Raw genomic sequence first — 20,927 nt, forward strand, 5'->3', positions numbered from 1 at the left:
TAAGCCTTTCTTTGTTTGCAGATTTACAAATGTTGATCTGAGCTGCCTTTGAATGATGCAGTGCAGGCTGGGCATCGCTCTAGAACTGGTACATCTACAAGCAGTAGACTAAGTATCATAAGCAGCCATAGAATCCACTGGTGGATAAATGTCAGCCATGTGACTCCCACATGTGAGGGCCGTGATTCCAAGGCACACAAGAGCAAACACTGAGGAAGAAATCCACGCTGTCACACAGCCGACACTTCTGCTGTCACAGCCCACATGCAGATTTTGACAGATACTCCCATGAAAATGTGTTACCTTCCAATATTTTCTGCTGAGGTTCGCCACACCTGCTGTGCAGGTTTCTGTGAGAACAGAGGATCTACAAGTGTTGGTGTCTGAGGACCTCTAGGTGCTGTTCTTTACAGTAATGGCCAGTCCAGCACAAACTTCCATTGAAGTCAGTATCTCAGAGGACACACTGGTTTTCCTTCACTAGAAGAGAAGTTATTCCCCAAACCGCAAGCAAACAGAAAATCTTTCTTTACATTTATCCCTTTATATGTTTAAAATTCCATTTCAGACGCGTTCACATTTCTTCAGTCACCCTGGAGCACTTGAACGGGGCCTACAAAGTGGAGGAAGGAGATGGCGAAATAAGGGACCCGTATTTAAAACAGCACTTGGTGAAAACCTACTTTGTAATCAACCCCAAGGTCAGTACCTCTTTACAGTGTAGATAATTAGCTCGTTATTTCTGTGATTGGGAAGCAGGTAGTGAAAGCATCGTTGCAGGTGATGCTTTTAGCTAAGAACTGGCTAAATCTTCACCCTTAAAACCACTTTAAATGCGATCAGTGGCTTGATTATAGAAGACATTTTGCAACGATGAATTCCAGTGCTTATTCAGAAGACAGTTGAAATGTATTGTCTCTCTCTATGTGCTGATGGGATGGATGAAGGGTGCCGGTCAGGATTATTATAGAGGTTTGTCATGTAGCACAGTGCCACCTGTAAAAGGCTCTCTGTGAGCACAGCCTTGAAACCTGTGAGTTGAGAAGAAATAGAGATTCTTAATGAAGCCATCAAACATTAAAATCTTATTAGGTGAAGTAAGATAATTGTGTGGGGAAAAAAAAGGGGAGAAAGTTTTTCAGGATTAACAAATAAATCTCACAATTCATTTGTGTGAAAATGTAGATACATACAGAACTATTTCCCTTGTGCGCCAAACGAGCCCATCACCTGAGCAATAATCAGGCAGGGAGGTGCTGTCTGTCTCGTCTTGTGTTCATGCTGCCTGTTAGAGGAGGTCCAGGGACTCAGAGCTTTCAGCCCTGTTCATTTCTCTCAAATTCCTGCCAGATGGGCATTAGCATCCATCATAGGACCCGACGCTCTGGGCAGTTGTATAACTGTCTCCGGGTGACACCGCTGGTAAATGGGGAAGAATGCAGGGGTGTGGGCTTCTGAGCCATGTCACCCAGATCCATGGGCCTTTGTCTGTGATGGCTTCCCTGTAGCCTGGGTTTCACTGCTAAGGACACACTTGTAATTAGTTTCACTGCTGACCTAGAGGTCAACATGAGTGTCATGAATGGCAAGCAGTGGATAAGTGACAGGAAGACGTATTCAGGCCAAGTGCCACAAATTACAGGTATGTCAGGCCACCAGCAATATGACCAGCGCAGCCAAACCTAGTTATAAAACCACCAAAACAAACTAGAGTGAAAACCACCAAGTTCAGCTGAAGGGTTGGTTTACTTCATGAATTATTATCCACTCATATACCGACCACTTTCACTAACTGAGTTTTGCTATGTAGAGAGAAAGCAATTGACTTGGTCCAGTGATACTGGAGCAGGACCAGGGAGGGAGGGGGAGGTTGGAGTGTACCAGTCGTGACGCTGTTTCTCCTCCCAAGGGAGAGCGACGGAGTCCCCAGCACCTTTTCAGACCCCGCCACACCCTAGATGGAGCCAAGATGAGGGCATCAGTCCGCATGACCCGGTACTTGGAGTCCTGGGGAGCAGCCAAGCCCTTCGCACATCTGCACCACAGGGATAGCATGACAACAGAGAATGGGAAGATTAGCACCACGGTAAGCCTGCCTTGGAGCCAGAGGCATGGTAGGAGGGCTGTGGGTTCCTCCTGCAGCAAAAGATTGGGCATCTCCAGCCAAAATGCTTGTCTGCAGTGATGGTGACCTCTGAGTCCACAGGGCCTTTGAATCCAACACAGAGCAACTTGGATCTTTGACTCCATAGCCCAACATATCATTATTTATACAACTGGCTGTGACAAGACTGTTTAACCAAGTTCTTTTTTGTCTTATGAAGTAGAATACCATGAGCGTTTTAACAGGAGTAGATGTGAAGGCAGATGGCTGCTCATGGGCATGGCCAGGACTGCTCCAATTCCATATGTACAGACTCTGTAACAGCAGTGCCTGCCCCATCGCTGTGCGTCCCTGTTCTGGTTCCACCCACAGATACCAAAGATCCTCACCATGGGGACTTGCACAATAAGATGCAGAAAAGGCTATGGAAAATAGATCTAGAGGGAGCAGGAAGAGTAAACACAGTTAGATGGTTAACATAGTCCCAACCGTTATTTCAGTCCTAAAGCCACGTCTAGTTCCATGTGTAGTGGCAGTGACTGAATTCGGATACAGTTGAGATAAAATGCAGTATTTTATGATTCTCACTGGCTGAGAAAAAGTGTGGCAAGATGTCAGGTGGAAGGCGAATTCTCCTCTTCCCCAGGCCTCAGAGACTGGCAACAAACCCTCAAGTCCAGCAGGTGGGACCTATAGGCTAATCACGTCTGTCTCTACAACTTCTCTTCAGTTCTTACGTTGTTTCTTTCATTTTTGAGATTACCCTATAATTACATCATTTCCCCCATTGCTTTCTGCCCTCCAAACTCTCCCGTGTATCCCTCCTTGCTCTCTACCAAATCCATAGACTCCTTTGTCATTAATTGTTGTTCCATACTTAACTTAAAAATCGATGTAAAGCAGCAGAAGCAGAGGACAGTGTGGGGCAGGTCCCTAGAGTTTCCATTCTAATGGGCAGGGGAGATCACAGTGGAGTAAAATAAATGAATAAAGTTACTTCAAGTACAATAAGCCCCGTGAGGAAGGTAAACTTAAGTGGATCAGGGAGTAAACGGTGTCTGCCCTAGGCAGATGAGTGTGAAAGTCTCGGGGGAAAGAACAGAACAGACCGGAAGAGCAGGCAGGAGGGCAAGGTCAAGTTTCTCAGAGGACCGAGTGCGGCCTCTGCTGGGGATGGAGGGGAGGCGGGTGTGACTGGGAGTCGTCAACCATGGCGAAAGGAATTTGTCTAAGGTGGGATGACGGTGAAGAGTCCACGTGACCCTTTCGGGGTATCTTAAACTAGGGAGGATTGCGACAAAGATGTATGCTTTGGAGTGACAGAGCAGGACTGCAGAGTCTCCAAGGCAGAGCAGTGCCCTCTCCCGCTGAGACTGCAGCAGACACCGTGAGAAGCACACTCATGGCCTACCTGGTAGGGGGAGCGGTGAGACTTGATGGTGGCATGAGTCCGCACCCCCAGTGCATCCCACAGCTGGAGAATGATGATTCACCGAGGTGCCCACTGCATGGAAAGTCGGGTTATTTAAGACGAAAAATTAAGACCTTTCTAATAACCACCATCAAGTTGACGTGTCTTCTACATACTTACATGCAACAAGGAAGGCCAAGAGTGGTTGTGCAAGCCTGCAGCTGTCAAAACTGGAGGCTGCAGTTGGCATTGGGAGCTGAGGGTCAGGGTGAAATCATCAGGAGAGAGGGGTCCATTGTGGGAGGCCTGCAGCATCCGGTGTCTTCCAGCCCTTCGGGTACTTAGAACAGGCATCTCCAGACTCCTGTGTCCAGTTGCCAATTAAAATCAATGTTCCCAGTCACAGGAAGCGTGAAGCCGAATTTCTTTGAATATATTGTTCCAGCTTTTACGTTAATTCCACTGCAGGTGTACAGAAGTGTCCCTGTGGTCTTTGGCTTTTGACCTCTTGCTGCTATTACACAGTGAGATATCTACCTGCCAGCCCTGACCCGTGTCTCCCTTCCACTCTTTCTGGAACTTCCAATTGGTCATGTGATATTTCTTCCATCTGTCCATTGTCCCTTGAGTCCACACACTGAACACGTGGTGCCATTTCTTACAACCTGGTTCAGTGGCCAGTCCTTGGATGGACAGCGAAAGTTTGGCTCTCCTCTTGTGTTTTAAAGACCATCTATTATTTGTGTAATATTTCCAGGTGACTGCAAGCTTACAACAGCTCTTTTGAGGGCTTCTGGGGGCCACCATTTAAAGCAAAATCTAAACATTTTAAGGTTGCAAACTTTTAAAAAGTGAAATCATGTTGTTCCTCCCAGCACCCCAACATCTAATGTTTGTGCGTTACACCAACATTTGAAGTGTTAATGATAAGCCCTTTTCCTCATATGGATTATCACGTAGTTACTTAAACCATACTCACCATGATAAAAGAAGAAACGCGTACCATCTAGGGATCATTGCCCCCTTCTTTTTGAGAGATGCTTTTGACACTAATTGAGTTTCTTTGTTTTTAATTGCAGGATGTGCCAATGGGTCAACATAATTTTCAAAATCGCACCTTAAGGTAGGGCTTGTCATTGACAGTTTAATTTCTAAAGGCATATTGCTTGTTATTTATCTGAGAGTAATTATCGTCAATTAGAGCTATTTCAATGATGTCTTCCAAAAGAGCAGCTCCTATAAAGAGCCCTATCAAATTACTTCCAGCTTCTAAAAATACGAATATTAGTGTCTTGTTATTAGGCTTGAGAGAGTGCGGGAGAGAAGGAAAACACCACCTGCTCGACTCTTTGTCTACTGGGAATAGAGCGTTTTCTTGAAATCCCTCTTCCTAGTAAAGATAGAGTTTTTCAAAACCTGAATTGTTTTACATTTTTCAATTGCTACTTAGAATCTATGTGCTGAATCCCAAAGGTGACCCTGCTCAAAACGGAAAATCCTTTTAAGAATTTTCTCATGCCTCCTGCCATTCTCCACATATCACTGTCTTTTTGTTTAACTTTGTGTGTGAGCATTTGGATACATGGATTGAGGTGCACTACATGTATGTAGTGTATTTATGTGCACCCAGGTATGTAGTGTCCATAGAGGCCAAAAGAGAATGATGGAGCCCCAAATAGTTATCACATGGGGGTTGGGAACACAGCGTGGGTCCCCTGCAATGGACACACATGCTCTTAACCATGGAGTCATCCCTCTGGGGCTCACTACATTTTTGACCTCACACCCCTCTGTCTTGCATTTTACTCTAATACTGGAGTAATTAATGTAAGATATTGGCACAACAGTTAAGGCAACTTTCCTTTTCCTACAAAGAGACTGCCTTTAACGCGTACAAAATGGAAGAAAAATGTAGAATTCACATATTTCCCTGTAGAATCTGCAATGTGTCCAAGTGAAAAGCAAACACACCTGTCAAGCCCGTTTGTTTTCCCAGAACCCTTCCATATGACTATTGCAACTAACTCTAATTTGTATTTTTGCAAATTTGAAATTTTAGCATTGAAGTGTAATACTTTCTTCCTTATGTTCTGAAGTTGATAAAGCTCTTGTGATTTTTTAAAACATTTTTTCCATGATCTGTGCCACGTTAAAGCGAACGTAAAGTAATCTTCAGAAGATTATACGGTACCTCTGTGTCTCTAAGATACTTTGAGAAGGCATCGCCTGCCCGAGGCTGGTAGGGTGCTCACTTATGTGTGAACAGCCCCCGCCCCCCGAGAAACTTCCACTATCTGTATTCATCACGTTGGAGCTCAGCTTCAATGGACAAGACAGAGTAGGAAATGCTTCATAGGAGCCCAGCACAGAGCAGGGAGGTGACTTCTGGGATGAGCATAACCAGGCGTCTAGTGAAGGCCATGCTACCATTTTATCTCAAACACCAGAAAAAATACAATTTCATACCAGCTGTGTTCCGGTGGAGTAGATACTCTTGCATAATTTTTATGAAGGGAAAGAACCTGAGACACAGGGGAATGGGAAGATGCCAAGAGTCTCATGACTATCAGAGCTGAAGCCAGGACTTGATTTTATATACAAAGCCCAGTCACCATGCCTCCAATCCCTCTTTCCTGGTTGGTTAGGAAGGTCCCCATGTACGCTTGTCCCCGTTTGTCTGTGGTTCTTGACCTTGGCTGGCCTCTAAGCATGTGGCGAGAATGCAGCTTTTGAGTCAGACTCAAAGGGCTTCCTCCCACATCTGAGCTCTGTAACCTGGCCCCCTACAAACTTCTCTGAGGTTTTTTTTCCTGACCAGGGCAGTTACTTGCCCTGACGTCTCCTGTGCCTCTGTAAGTGGATTTGTCCAGGAAGTGCATTGGACAGATCCAAGAAGGAAAAACCCGAGATGAGTATTGAACATTGGAAAGAGGGATTGGAGCACAGAGCAGTGGAGAGACTGAGCTCAGTTTCAGGGGCCAGTGAAATAACCAAACCAATCTGCCTTTTTCAAATGGATTTGAAGTTGGTAAACTTAAACCTCATAATTGAATTGGCTTGATGTGTTTAGTTGGATCACTTCGTGACATTTTTGTTTTAGAATGAAATCTGCACTTGACCTCTTAGAGAGTGGCAGAAAGAGACACAAAGTCAAAATGTAGAGTGTGGGAATACACACATCACTGTGTCTCACTGATAGTTCTTTGAGATTTAATTACAGATAAATGATAAGTGTGGCATGCCATATTTGTTAGTGTTCTTATCTATATATATGGGCAAATAGGACCTCAGAAAAGTGCCAGATTAGATCTACCCATTTAGTACTGAACCATCTTGATGCATGTGTCTGAAGACAGGCATGACCTCATTTAAACTGGCCAGCAAGGGCCAACCTATGCCTTTAATCTTTCCAGTAGATATTTAACTTTTAAAATAGATGCCAACCTCACCATCTTCTTTATGCCATCCTCATTTGAATTATCTACCTCTCAGAGTAGAGAGGATACTGTTAGTTGGCATAGTTCACTTAGGAACAATCATTTTTTGGCTTAAGGTCACCTTCCCCAAGACAAGTGTGGTAATCCTTAAGTCCACAAACAGAAGCAGGCTCTCTGTGGGCGTGACTTTTGCCATCCACAGAATACTTATATTTAAGCACAACAATTATACTAAATATATTATATGAAATGAATCTTTGAAATGTCTAAACAAAGACTAGCTCTGCAAATTCTTGGAAACTGGCCAAGGAATACTTCAAATACAGGAATGACTAACATAATCAAATTTCGCTAGGGTTATTTCTACAGCCAGTGTGATTTACTCCAAATGGGCTGTAAGTCGAGAGTTAGGACATCACTTAGGGAAGGAAGGTCTTCTCGTATCAAGTCCAGTGAGTGTCACAGAACAGCATGTCGATGTGCTTACCATCATAAGCATTATGGTCAATGTATTCAATCCATAGTATGAATATATGCTTCATTACCATGAAAATCAGCGTAATATTTACCTTCACACTAACATTCTCATTCCCAATGTTTCCTTTTCATATAGAACTAAGTCACAGAAAAAGAGATTTGAAGAAGAACTGAATGAAAGGATGATCCAAGCCATTGATGGGATCAACGCACAAAAGTGAGTGTTTTTATTCTCAATCAGCTTATTCCAAAGTCTAATGCTTTAATGCAGTGGAATATTTTCTAAGTGTCTCCAGCCCAACACTGCCATTCTTACAATAGCAAACGCAAATGTCTCAAACAGTTCATCAGTTTCCCCCAGTGCCCTTCATAGTAGGTTTTATTAATAGGATTTCTGTCATGCTATAAAAAAATTAAGTTCTGCCTAAAAAATAGCCACCCAGTTACTTAGTAACAAACAGCATGGCGAGGAGTCATACAGAGAAAGATCTGCACCAGTTCATATACTTTGCTTTTATTTTTTAAATTACACAATGCCCCCCCTTTCCTTACCTTCCTCCAATTCTTCCCATGTATCCTCTTGCTCACTCTCTCAAATTCATGGCCTATATTTATTTGTTATTACATATTTTAAACTTAATAATTATGGAGAAACTTAGATTTGTCATGAAACTCATCTATGTCATAAGGGAATCCACCTGTGCCACAGAGGACTCACCTGTGCTATAGGGGACTCACTTGTGTCATGGGGAGACTCAGTTATCACAGGGGACTCACCTGTACCATAGGGGACTCACCTGTGCCATGGAATGACTCACCTGTGTCATGGGGGGACTCACCTGTGCCATGGGGGACTCACCTGTGCCATGGGGGACTCACATGAGCCATGGGGGACTCACCTGAGCCATGGGGGACTCACCTGAGCCATGGGGGACTCACCTGTGCCATGGAGATTCATCTGTGCCATAGGGACTCACCTGTGCCATGGGGACTCACTTGGACAATAGGGGACTCACCTGTATCATGGGGGGACTTACCTGTACCATAGGGACTCAACCTGTGTCATGGGGGAACTCACCTGTGCCATGGGGACTCATCTGTGCCATGGGGACTCACCTGTGCCATGGAGGGAGGACTTCCTTGTGTAATAGGACTCAGCTGTGCCATAGAGGATCTCACCTATGTCTCAGAAGATCTCACAGCAAACCAAAAGCATGCATAGACAACCAGTGCTTTTTAAAAATTCAATTATAAAGTCTGACACTACACTTTGAGGCAAGATCAAGGTTCTCCCCACTACATCTTGGCTGAGCAAGATATTCCTCCAAAAAGAATGTGCTCATAGATGCCAGTTTACGCACTAGGGATAAATCCTGGTCCCACCGCCAGTGGCCCCACAGACTGTCCAAGCCACACAACTGTCCCCCACATTCATAAGGCTAGTTTGGTAACATGCAGGTTCCCCCGCTGTCAGTCTGGAGTCAGTGAGCTCTCACTAACTCAGATCAGCTGTTTCCATGGGTATCACCATCATGGCCTTGACCCCTTTGCTTATATTATCGCCCCTCCCTCTCTTGGGCTGGTCTCAGTTAACTCATTATTCTTTCTGGGGAGTGGATGGGGTGGTGGAGTAGGGGAAGGTGGGAGGAGGGGAGGAAGTGGGAATGGCAATAGCTATGTAAAATGAGAAGAGATTGTATTTAAAAATTTTTAATAAAAATATTTAAACAAAAAAATAGGAAAGAGACAAGACATAAAATATATAATACCAAAGCCAAACTCATCACTATATATATATAGAACATTTATATAGCACACATATATAGAGATTATACATATATATATTTATATGTATATATCAGCAATTAAAGAAATAGAGGCCATGAATTTGAGAGGCAGCAAGTGGGAAGTGCATGAGAAAGGTTGGAGGAAAAAAATGGAAAGGAGGAAGCAATGTATTTAATTTTAATTTCAAAGAATTACTATATGAACAGAAAGTGGTGTTAAAAGAATACTGTGTTGCTGGTGGTGCACACCTTTAATCTCAGCACTGGGGAGGCAAAGGCAGGCAGATCTCTGTGAGTCTGAGGCTAGCCTGGTCTGCAGAGAAAGTTCCATGACAGTCAGGACTACATAGAGAAACCCTGTCTTGAGAAACGAAATAACAGTAACAATTTTTTTTTAAAAAAAGAATACTGTGAATGTTCCATGCACACAAAAATGATACTCAAATGGAACAAGCCAAAGAAGTCCAGACAAATATGCCCACTAAAACAAAAGGCATCACAAAGGAAATTATGCACAAATATTCCTCCTAAAGATGCCTTTGGGACTGGATTATCAATTAGTGTCTCTTGCCCTTTATATAAAACATTGATCTCTCTGCAGATTGGTATGTATTCAGTTCCACATCAGGGAATCAGACACACACACACACACACACACACACACACACACCTTCCTTTTCCAGGTATATTCCCAGAGCTCAGAGTCAATTGCTTCTGTCTGATCTGAGGTCACCAGTCCTATCAAGTCCAGCTCCACTCTATGACCTCATCAATGCTAACAAAACCCAAGAGGCCCCCACATTCCAATACAGCTGTGTTAGGGGTCAGGGCCTTGACATATGGAACTGAGGAAGACACACACATTTCATACACAATATGACGGCTGCCTCTCTACCGCCGTGGCTTATGTTGTTACAAAACTTGCCTTCTAGCACACAGTCTTCTCAGTGAAGACTGGAGGCTACTTCTGCCTTCTTCACACAGGCTCTTATTCATATTCTCTTTTATTTTTCCTAGACCAAGAAAGATAAATCATAGAAGGAAAAACTATAAATTAACAGAGAAGCACGAACAGTATATCTGGGCATAGCTTCAGTTTCTTCCTGTCATACATTACATCAGGCAGGAAATGTCAGGAGACCATGTTCACCACACATGCATTTCCTATTCTCTCCATTCCTACTGTCTACCCTTCCTCCTCTTTCCTCATTTCTCTCCTTCTACCCCACCTCCTTGCTTCTTTTTTCCCCTCAATTCTCCTTTTCTTTCCTGTCCTCTCCTGTCAATCTATAGTTCCCATTTCCAAAAGTGTTTGACCTTCTCAGCCCACATAAATCTTTTCTGTTCATGTAGCCCTATCAGTTCTGTGAACAAATCTCAGTGGGGGATCGTGAAGACCTAGCATATCAAACAGACAAACCATAGTATTAAATGTGCATTCTGTATAAGTCATTAGAGGGAATGCAGAGCCCTTCCGGGGTTTCCCAGAGACTAAATCGGGGGTAACAACAACATAGTCTCTTAATCCAAAGGCACCATCAGGTTTGCTCATCACTTACTGCCTCAAGCAAGCCAGAGTTCATACAACCTAGCTATGGGAAAGGGAAATGAGCATGTGGATTTGGTGGGATTAGTTGTCTCCTTGGGAAGTCCTGGCTTGTGGGGTACCATGTTGAGCTTTGGCAATGCTAGTCAGGAGAGTCCTGGTCCCAGGGCCTTCCTGTCCCCATGCAGGACACAGGGGCTGTAAACCTAGACATGGAAGCCACACCCTGATGACAGAGGGAGAACCACTTTTGTTTCCAGTTTTTAAAGTCCCGTCTTATTTTATTTACAAATTTCTATTTTCTGGAAGCATTTTTTAAAGCTAGATTCTGGTTTTTCAATAAAGGAAGAAAACATTTGGGGTAATTTACCTGCGTGTGCTATACATATTCTGATAAACACAGTTGTAACAGTGAGTATTCTAAAATTTATTTTGGGGCCAGTGAGATAGAAGCTTGACACCGAGCCTGACTATGTAAGTTCAGTCCCCAAGACCAGAAAGAACTGATTTCCCCAAGTTGTCATCTAACATCCACACATCAGCAGTGGCATGTGTGTGCCTAAGCACGCATGCACGCACGCACGTGCACACACACACATACGCACATGCACACACATACACACGCACATACACACACACATACACACACGCACACAAAATCAGTTAGCACTTCATAAAAATTATAAATAAAACAAAATATATTTTTTATTTGGGGGGTATTTTAGTAGGAACTAACTCTTGATTCCTAATTTAAAAATTTAAATACTGATTCCAGAAAATAAAAAGCTGTAGATAAAATAAGAGCGAACTTTAAAAAGTAGAAATGAAATCAAAGGTTGGGCCCTACAATGATCTCATAAAATGGGTGAAAGTCACAGTAATACGAAATACCAACAATATCAGGTTTTGAAGCCTGTAGCTTGACCTTCAGAGAAGCATTATGGTTGCCGACTGCTCTTTTAATGGTAGCTCTTCTAGAACACACTGTTGACTCGGGAGCCACAGCTGAAACACGGTGGCCCTATCTTCTGAGTCACGGTGACTCGGTGACAGTCTGGTAGTTAGGATTAGAACAAGGAGGGTGCTAAGACCCTGGAAGTCCCAGCTCAGCATTGCTGGTCTCCTGACTGTTGTGTCATCAAGCATCATGCATGCAAGTCTGCTCCCAGAGGTCCAATCGGGACATCTGTTAAGTAACTGGCCAACAGACCATTTTCACTACTTCTTATTCCGTGATTTCTCACAAATCTTTACCCTGTAGCTTCCCTAATTCAGTGTGTTGCAAACTGCTGTATGTTGTCCGAGGTTTTCTGTCCTGCCAGTTCCTGCAGTCGTTAATTCCCAAAGAAATCACACAGAGTTTTACATTAATCATAAACTGATTGACCCATTAGCTCAGGCTTCTTTTTAACTCTTATAGCTTATATTAGCCCATTATTCTTGTCTGTGTTAGCCACGTGGCTCCGTACCTTATTCAGCGAGGCAGTCACATCTTGCTTCTTCTGTGGCTAGGTCAAGACTGCAGAAAAAGCTTCTCTCTTCCCAGAATTCTCATTGCCCTGCCTCTACTTCCTGTCTGGGTGTCCCACCTATATACTTCCTGCCTGGCTACTGGCCAATCAGTGTTTATTTAAAGTGTAACTGACAGAATACAGACCATTGTCCCACACCAGCTGTATTAAGAAACTCAGAGTCAGTAAGGTGGTTAAATGCATAAACAAGCTTGCTACCAAGGCCTAGTGACCTGGGTTTGATCCCTGGAACCCACATAATAGAGAGAGAGAACCAGCTCCCTCAAATTGTGCTCTGCCCTCCATATATGTGCTGTGGTATGTACTCCCTCCCCAAATAATAAACAAATAAATATAATTTTTAAAAAGAAATTTTTGTGATTTGATAATTGTTGAAATAATTATACAACTTTTTTCGAAATTTATATAAAACATTTACCTGAGATTTTCTTTTTTTTTTTTTTTTTTTGGTTTTCTGAGACAGGGTTTCTCTGTAGCTTTTGGTGCCTGCCCTGGAACTAGCTCTTGTAGACCAGGCTGGCCTTGAACTCATAGAGATCCACCTGCCTCTGCCTCCTTAGTGCTGGTATTAAAGGTGTGTGCCACCACTGCCTGGCTATCTGAGATTTTCTAATGCACTTGCTCAGATAGATAGGTAGGTACATAAATACCTAAATATAAAAATAGCCAGATCTAACTGGAGGTTTCTCTCCCACCCGCCAGTTCCCAAGTAACTACTCAGAGGCTTAATATTAATTACAAACTGTTTGGCCTATTAGCTCAGGCTTCTTACTGGCTAGCTCTACATATAAATTAACATGTTTCTAATAATCTGTGTATCACCATGTGCCCTGTGGCTTTCCCGTGATGCTCTGGCATCTTACTCCTTTGGCAGCTGCTGGCATCTCCTCTGACTCTGCCTTCTTTCTCCCTCTATCTCTGTTTGGATTTCCTGCATAGCTATATTCTGCCCTGACATAGGACAAAGCAGCTTCTTTATTAACCAATGTTAATAAAACATATTCACAGCATATAGAGAGGCATTCCATATCAGACAGATGGGTAGATACACAGGTAGATGAAAGATAGATAGGTAGTTAGATAGATACATACGTAGATACATAGATAGACAGATAAAAATGCTAAATATCTACATCCAGACGTCTATGTAAATTTGTATAGTTATAAACATATGAATAGATAAACATAGACAGGTCCACATATTTGAGACTATTAAATTTTTTAATTAGAGAAAGTTTTACTTAAGGAGACTTGGGAAAGGAGGCGTGTACCTCCTTCCGTGCCTAGTGACGCAAACCCATCAGTACTGATTTCTTGTTGATATTTCCAGGTACTTTCCTTTTTCAGATTTGGACTTTGAGTTGTATTTCTGTAACCATAAATGTGAGAAAGTGTGTCTTTCTGCCTCGCCCTTATCTCATTCTGTTGTCAAATGTGTGGCTATGTGAACCATTCTGTGCTCAGTCCCTGTGCTCTGTGCCTGGTGGTGCGGTTGCCTGGGGCTACATGAAGCAGTTCAGTGAACCTCGCTGTTCCTACCTGAAACAGATTTGGGGAAGCTGTGTATGTGCTTATATTTGTGATGCTTTAGGTTTATTTCAGCTTTATAAACCAATGTGTCTTTATGCTGGTATTTTTAGCAATTGTTAGTTGGGTATACTCATTGTACATAGGACTGGGTTCCATTAGGACATTGTCAGATGAGTATATAATATATTTTGACTGTGTTTTCCTCAACTCCACCCCAGCGAGCTCTTATTCTCCCTTCCTCAGCCTCTTCTCCCTTGATCCCGATAAACAAATTTCTATTTTAATGAATCCAGTCACTATGGAAATCACTGTGGAGGTTGCTGGAAAAAAAAAGCTAAAGATATGTCCATATATGATCTGATTATGCCATTCTTAGGAATATGCCCAAAGGACCCTTAACTCAACAGATGACAGCAATTCTTGCACATAAATCTTTATTTTTAGTATTTCTCTTGAAAAGTTCATCTGCCGTGGTTTTTACTCTTTTGAGATGAGAAAGATGATAATGAAAGGAATGGGGGGGAATGTGAATGAAGCGTGGACACGGGCTCCTCCTCGCTTGGGTTCTCGTTTAGCCATTTAATTTGGCTAACTTTAGTTTCAATTTAATATGACAATTATAATATGTGACTTTTCCCCAGAAGGGCCTTGTGTGACTATGCATGTTACTTTTATTGATCTGGCTACATGTGTAGCCATTTATAGTATCTGAACTAGTCATTGGCATTATACACCAAAACGATACTCAGTTTGGGAGGATTTACATCAAGAAAGCACAATGCTGGTGTGTTATTTTTGTGAGTATCTCCAGATGCTTTGTTGGATGTTTGATGTTTTCTGTCTTTCTCATTTCCAGACAATGGCTCAAGTCTGAAGACATTCAGAGGATCTCCCTGCTTTTCTATAACAAAAATATAGAGAAAGAAGTAAGCCATGTTTTCTCTTAAAACTATATGATTTCCTTTCTGAAATAATAGTTTTTATTTCATTCATCAAACTAGGGGGATATTTTTAATATAGTTTTCAATTAAATACTTTACTAATATTTGTCTTTGAAACTTTTATTGAATTTGTTCTTTGATGGTTTCAGACCAATGATTTCAGACCTGTACATAAAGCATTCTGATTTCTGCACCCTCAATCTATACCACCTCTACCTGGGTCAGGATAACCTGGCACTGCCTCTAACTGGGTCAGGACCACCTGGCTTGGCTCTACTACTCCCAGACACTCTTTCGCACATTTCTTTTTGCCAAATTCTTTCTTTGGCCCTCTGGTAGTTTCTGCACATCTGGTGGTAATGGAGGGCTAAAATTCAGAAAGAACAGGGAATGTAATCGCTAATGTTTGACTGTTCTGAATGTGAAATTTTCTCAGAAAAACTTCTAAAACAGTGGTACTCAACCTTCTGGATATGCTGCAACCCTTTAATACAGTCCTCATGTTGTAGTGACCCCCCCAACCATAAAATTAATTTCATTTCTACTTCATAGATGTAATTTTGCTACTGTTATGAAGTGTAATGTAAATACCAGTGTTTGGGATGTTCGGCCCTCAAAGGGGTCAAGGCCCACTGGTTGAGAACCATTGCTTTAACCAGGAGGGGAAAAAAATCATTCCTAAAAAATTGACAGCATCATTCCACAAACTGTTCGAAGGTTGATAGAAGTCTGGGGTTTACATCTAGCTACTGCATTAAGGAAATTAGAAAACTCAAACTTTTAATTTTGCTGCATCTAAATACTTTGGCACCATGACTCTTAATGAGCTGGTTTAGGCTCAAATAAGCAACAGATGTGTGACTTTTACAGAGTTACAAAGCACGGGTTACAAAAATCACCCCCAGGAAGGATGTGTGGTTCTGGTAGGGTCACCTGCACCCTGCTCACCTCTTGCTTTGTGTTGATCCAAAGAAAGAGTAGGGTTCAGAGGTCATGTCCATCATCCAACCACATAATTACAAGCTCAGTTTGAACAAAATGCTTAAGTTGGCAGCATGCTCAACTATTATAAAAACTCTGCCCAGAAGGCTCACATCATTGTTCCATAGAAACAGAATGAAAGCGTCAAACATTAAGTCTTTTCAAAGTCCATAAAAGTTGGATTTCACAGGCACACGTGTTTCCTCTGTGTGCCTGATCAAGATCAGTAACATACTCTGTCTGCAGATTGTTGCCCAATTAATACTTATGCCGTCTAACCCCTGAGTGATGCTAGCACATCCTGAAGTCTGTTTATTATTTAACTGCCGTACTGTCCCTTCCTGCTAGAATCCCTTGGTTAACACCAAAAAGCAATCCCATCTCTACACAAAGCCCTCAAGAAGTTCAACGATAAAGAGGAGCATAATGCACGGGATTTAATCACATTCCGGCAATTATGCTAATACAGCGCCTTCATCAGCATGCAAATCGTCCTGGCTATTAAGTCACCAAATTCAATAGGAAAGGCATTCTAATAAGGAGAAGGCAATCGTCATTAAGAATGCAGCTTTTGAGTAATTGTGCACACACACCCCATGTGTACGCATCTGCGGATGCCAATGCGAAGGCAAATTTCGGAGAACACTGGAATTTTAGCACTCTTTTCAATCTCTTACTTCTTTGAAAGGGGAGAGAATACAGCAAGATGTATGGACAAAGAATCGTTAAGAGACCTAGGAGAGATACGTCTTTTGACCAAAACCTGAATGGCTCAAATCCAAGAACTGCATCCATTTCTTCCTAACTTGGGCAACAGACTAGACCCGTACAGATAACAGAACCTTGGGGTATTTGTAAGAAGTCACGGTGCCGATTCACAAAACTTTGTCTCCCTTAGTTTTGTTATGAACTGGGTTTGGGAAAGCAGCATAGCTTCCTGTGTGGAAGGCTGCCTTCAGTCTTCCCGATGTAGGTCCTAGGGCTCCGTACCAAATGAGTCCCTTAACATCATTCATCAATATTAATATGAACTCTGGTCTGCAGTTCCTTCAAGCAGAAACAGGGACAGAAGTCATTTCTGCCTCACTGTGGGTCTGTCATCAGGGTTGGGCATTTAGGACCTAAAGTACTCAGCGTTGTAAATTAGGAACAGATGCCGTCACAATCACCCACCAACATCATCATGGATGCAGTGGTGTCTGGCTTTGTGTTCCTAAGTCAACCAGGAGCAATCCTGGAGCAGCTAGTATGGCCAGTCTGTCATCCTGCACAGTAGACAGAGCCCCACTGATGGTGCTGGGCAAGAGAAAGGAAGCTCCCTAGGCCAGCCTCAGAACCAGCCCACACACCTTGTCTTCTCTCCTCGTCCAACACTTTAAGTAGCGTTGAGATAAGCAATGAAGAAAGATGTTGACATGCAGTCATTGCATGTGTCTGCCATTTTCTTCGTGCTGTTTAAAAGTGTTACTACTTGGAAAACCATTCCCTTACCCCACAGAACGCTAGAGTTGGGAGACGTGGCACAGGCATGATCCACTGAGCCCTGTTGGGGTGGGTTTCCAGCATATCCACTCATACATTGCAGCCTGTGTAAGCCACTCAACGTTCATCTGGATGGAGGACGCTGACCGCCTGAGATGGCAGCCATAGCTTGTTTTTGCTGACATCTGCAGTTCACAAGCCTCCCCCGTCCCAGATGCAGCAAAGCTGCTGTGTGCAGCTCTTCTCTACAGCATCTACCAACTGTTTCTCAGGGTGTCCCTTTCTCCCCAGTACCGAGCCACTGCACTGCCAGCGTTCAAGTACTACGTGACCTGCGCCTGCCTCATCTTTCTCTGCATCTTCCTTGTCCAGATTCTTGTACTGCCAAAGTAAGTCCATAAGCCCATCCCCTTGGGATTCCAGCTGGTGCGCCTTTCCATTAGAGCATGGGTTTATTTAAAGGACATGCAAGAACGTTAGTTTACAAACAGAGGGACCATTAATCATATCACAGCAGTGGCGAGGTAACTCAGGCATAGGGATAATAATACTGGATTTTCAATATGGCTATTCAATTCTAACTTTCATTATAGAATTTTTTAAAATTTGACCTTTATTCCTTGATCTTGGTATGATTCTGATGCCCAGTCTAGAAAATTTAGACTAATGTATTTTATGTACAAAGAACTCAATTGCAAGGTGTTCTGATTTCTTGTAATACCAGGGACCAAGCACAGAGCCACAAGCAAGCATGTGCATTAAGTGCTCTACCATTATGCCTGATCCCCAGACCAATCGGTGTCATTTCTAATGTTTTTAATGCCATTGTTGGGGCTGAAGAGATGGCTTGGTGTGAAAGGGCTTACTGACCAAGCATGAGGAACTGACTTTGGAACCCAAACACCCACGTTAAATCTCCCTCTGGCAGCATCTTCTGCAGCCCCTGCACTAACTGGGGGTGATCCCAGACAAGTGCATCCTGGGATCTCTAACCCCAGCACTGCTTGTGGGGGTCAGAGACAGGTGAATCTTAGGATCTTTTGGTCACAGTGACAAGCTTCCGGTTCAATAGAGACTCTGTCTCAAAATGATAATGTGGAAAGCAGTAGGGGATGGTACGTGGTGTCGACTTCTGGCGTCCACAGCACACATACACAAAAGAGCACGCATGTGCATTGCATATGTGTGCACACACAGTGTCATTACCAGATAAAAGGGCAACACCTGCTCCCAGCCTGTCTACTCCCCCATTGTTTTGTATATTCTCTGAGTTTTGCACCCCTCTTTTGTCTTAAATCTGCCCTCTGTAATACATCAGGGTACAGGTGGTCGTAAGAGAGAAGTAGACACAGAACGGGGTATCTGAGCCAAGCGGGGAATCTGGCCCATACTTTCAGATGGGTCCCTTCAGGTTCCACCCACTCACAAGAAAGCATTCTGTTGGAACTGGGGAAATTGGTGGCTCATCTCTGAGTTACTAGTCTCGTTAATAAAAGAATTTAAGAACAGATTCAGAAGAAAGCTTGCAGACAAGTTTAATAGAGTTTGAGAGAGAAAAGGAAGGCAGGTGAGTATTAAATCTTAGAGAATCCCTGAAGGAAAATGCTAGAAAGAAAAAGAGAGAAACCTGTGCCATTTGTAAGCCATTTGGGGGTAGAAATGTTGGGGTGGGGTGGTACTGTAGGGGAAGACTGAGGATGTTCTAAGTGCCTGGGCTTTGGCTAGTGTCTGAGAGAGATGGAGAAAGGGAAAGCTTACATTTTTCTGAGTAATTCAGAAAATCAGGCAGACTTAACCCAGAGCTCTCTGACTGACTATACTGAGGGCTGAGTTTCTGAGAAGGAAAAGTATATTATTCACCCATCTCTTTAGTACAGTTAGTCAGACGAAGGACAGAACATTCTTCCTCCCATCCCTTTAGCACAGCTAGTCGGGTGATTGACAGGCTCAGCTGGATGAACGCTTGTGGTGTTGGTAGCTTAAAACGTTAGGTCTCCATCCAAAAAGAGGAACAGATTCCAGTCTCTCGGAAGGGAAAATAGCCATCCCTAATGAGCACCAATAGAACACCAATAAAGGTTTCTTTAGAAATCCCCTATCTAAAGAGGTAGCATCATTTAGGAGGGGTGCTGAAACAGGGTGGGGTGGGGGGCCTAGAGATACAGTCCATGTCCGCTGTGAAAACTAGAGGTCCCGTTCCAGAGCTGTTCAGCAGACAGGGGCAGTGTCTGGACTGGTCACATCCCCACATGGAGCCAAGGGAGAGTTCCTCAGGGCCCAGACCTTCCTCCTGCTTGTGGGGTCTCTGCCCTGAGCTGCCCATCCAGTCTCTATCTGCCGCTCTCACCATCCTGGTTCCTAAAGGACAGTCTCTCCCACACTCTCTTAGCATGGCTGTCTTCCAAGATGATGACTCTCACTTTATACTGTCAATGAAGTTTTGAGAAACTCATCATTCTTATAATAAATGGATATAGAGGAGATTTTCTGAGATAGATTTTTCTCTTGTCACTGACTATTTTGTAGGAGCCAAAAAAAGCATTTTCAATCTACCAAGATTCAGCGGTGTGCTGCAGCTTATCCTGTGTAGTGCAGCTAGGACTTGTGGGCAGCTGGACTGCTGAGATTGAGTGGCGGTTTGTTCAGACGAAGATGCTTAGCAATTAGAAGCAAAGGCTGTCTTCCCTTCTATACGGCAAAGGCTCTTGTCCTGGGCGCTGGGCCAACACAATGGCATTTACAGGAGAAATAGCAAGGCATTATTCATGTGTACAGTTCCTCAGCTGTCTCCCAGTGTTGGAGGGGTTCCCACCACATTTCCTCTTTTCCCACAAATTAACATCATCAGACATGAGCCAAAGTCACCCTTCTCTGCTTAAAAAAAAAAAAAAAAAAAAAAAAAAAAAAAACCTCGGTGAAATTTCCCACTGTCAGCTGACCAGCCTTCCGTTCAGATATGCCAACAAATTAAATTCCTTTCTAGTACCAGGCCTGCAGCAGCTGGTACATGAGAGAAATGTTCGTCCTCGACGTAGACTGCCAGAGAGCAGAGGCACGCTGGTGGAATCATGATCACCAGGGATCTGGGCACTCACTGCTACTGTTGAGTACCTAAGTTCATTTTCCTGCATCTGCCATTGCGTGAGCCTCTGTGTTACCCCACATCCTAAGTGATGCAGGGGCTGTCATCATCTGAAGAAGCTGGAAACGTGAATGACTGTTTTAAAAACATTCCTAAAGAAGACAAAGACTGAACAGAAAAAAAAAACTTCATAGTTCTCAGTTTTAAGACAGACATTGCAAATAAGAATTCTTAAAAATTCAAAAAAAAAGATGGCATTACATCACCTTGTCATATTGCAGTGCTGGTTTTGATTTTCTTGTCTCATATTCTGCTACATATTGATGGGCCCAGGGAAAGTCCTCATCCCATATTTATTTTTATACTGGACTAGAGGTTAACCATTGAGCATGAACCCTGTGGAGTCCGCACAGGCCACCTTCCCTGCTAGTGTTGGCAGATGCAGGCCAAGGGGAAGGCTCCTGCAGCCCAGACTCTGGCCCCTGCCTCCCTTGGGAACCATGCTGTAGAGCCTTTCTTCCTTAGTTCTTCTTTGTAGTAGCCCCGCCTCTTTCTATTTAAATGGTGTTTGCTTTGAACTGTTTCAAAGCCACAGCAAAGGCCAGAGAGTGGTGTCA

General features: G+C 43.2%; 1 protein-coding gene across 1 annotated transcript in view; it reads left to right on the forward strand.

Annotated features, from left to right (window-relative positions):
* Adcy2 (adenylate cyclase 2) overlaps nt 1-20,927 on the forward strand; it is a 335,378-nt gene that overhangs the window by 234,874 nt on the left and 79,577 nt on the right. The window contains exons 9-14 of the mRNA XM_038322841.1: nt 569-701; nt 1,910-2,086; nt 4,595-4,638; nt 7,566-7,646; nt 14,681-14,750; nt 17,520-17,617. Coding sequence (XP_038178769.1) covers nt 569-701; nt 1,910-2,086; nt 4,595-4,638; nt 7,566-7,646; nt 14,681-14,750; nt 17,520-17,617 — 603 coding nt within the window. The remainder of the gene's footprint in view (nt 1-568; nt 702-1,909; nt 2,087-4,594; nt 4,639-7,565; nt 7,647-14,680; nt 14,751-17,519; nt 17,618-20,927) is intronic.

This window comes from Arvicola amphibius, chromosome 3 (genome assembly GCF_903992535.2).
Source record: "Arvicola amphibius chromosome 3, mArvAmp1.2, whole genome shotgun sequence".
In the NCBI taxonomy this organism is placed as follows: Eukaryota; Metazoa; Chordata; class Mammalia; order Rodentia; family Cricetidae; genus Arvicola; species Arvicola amphibius.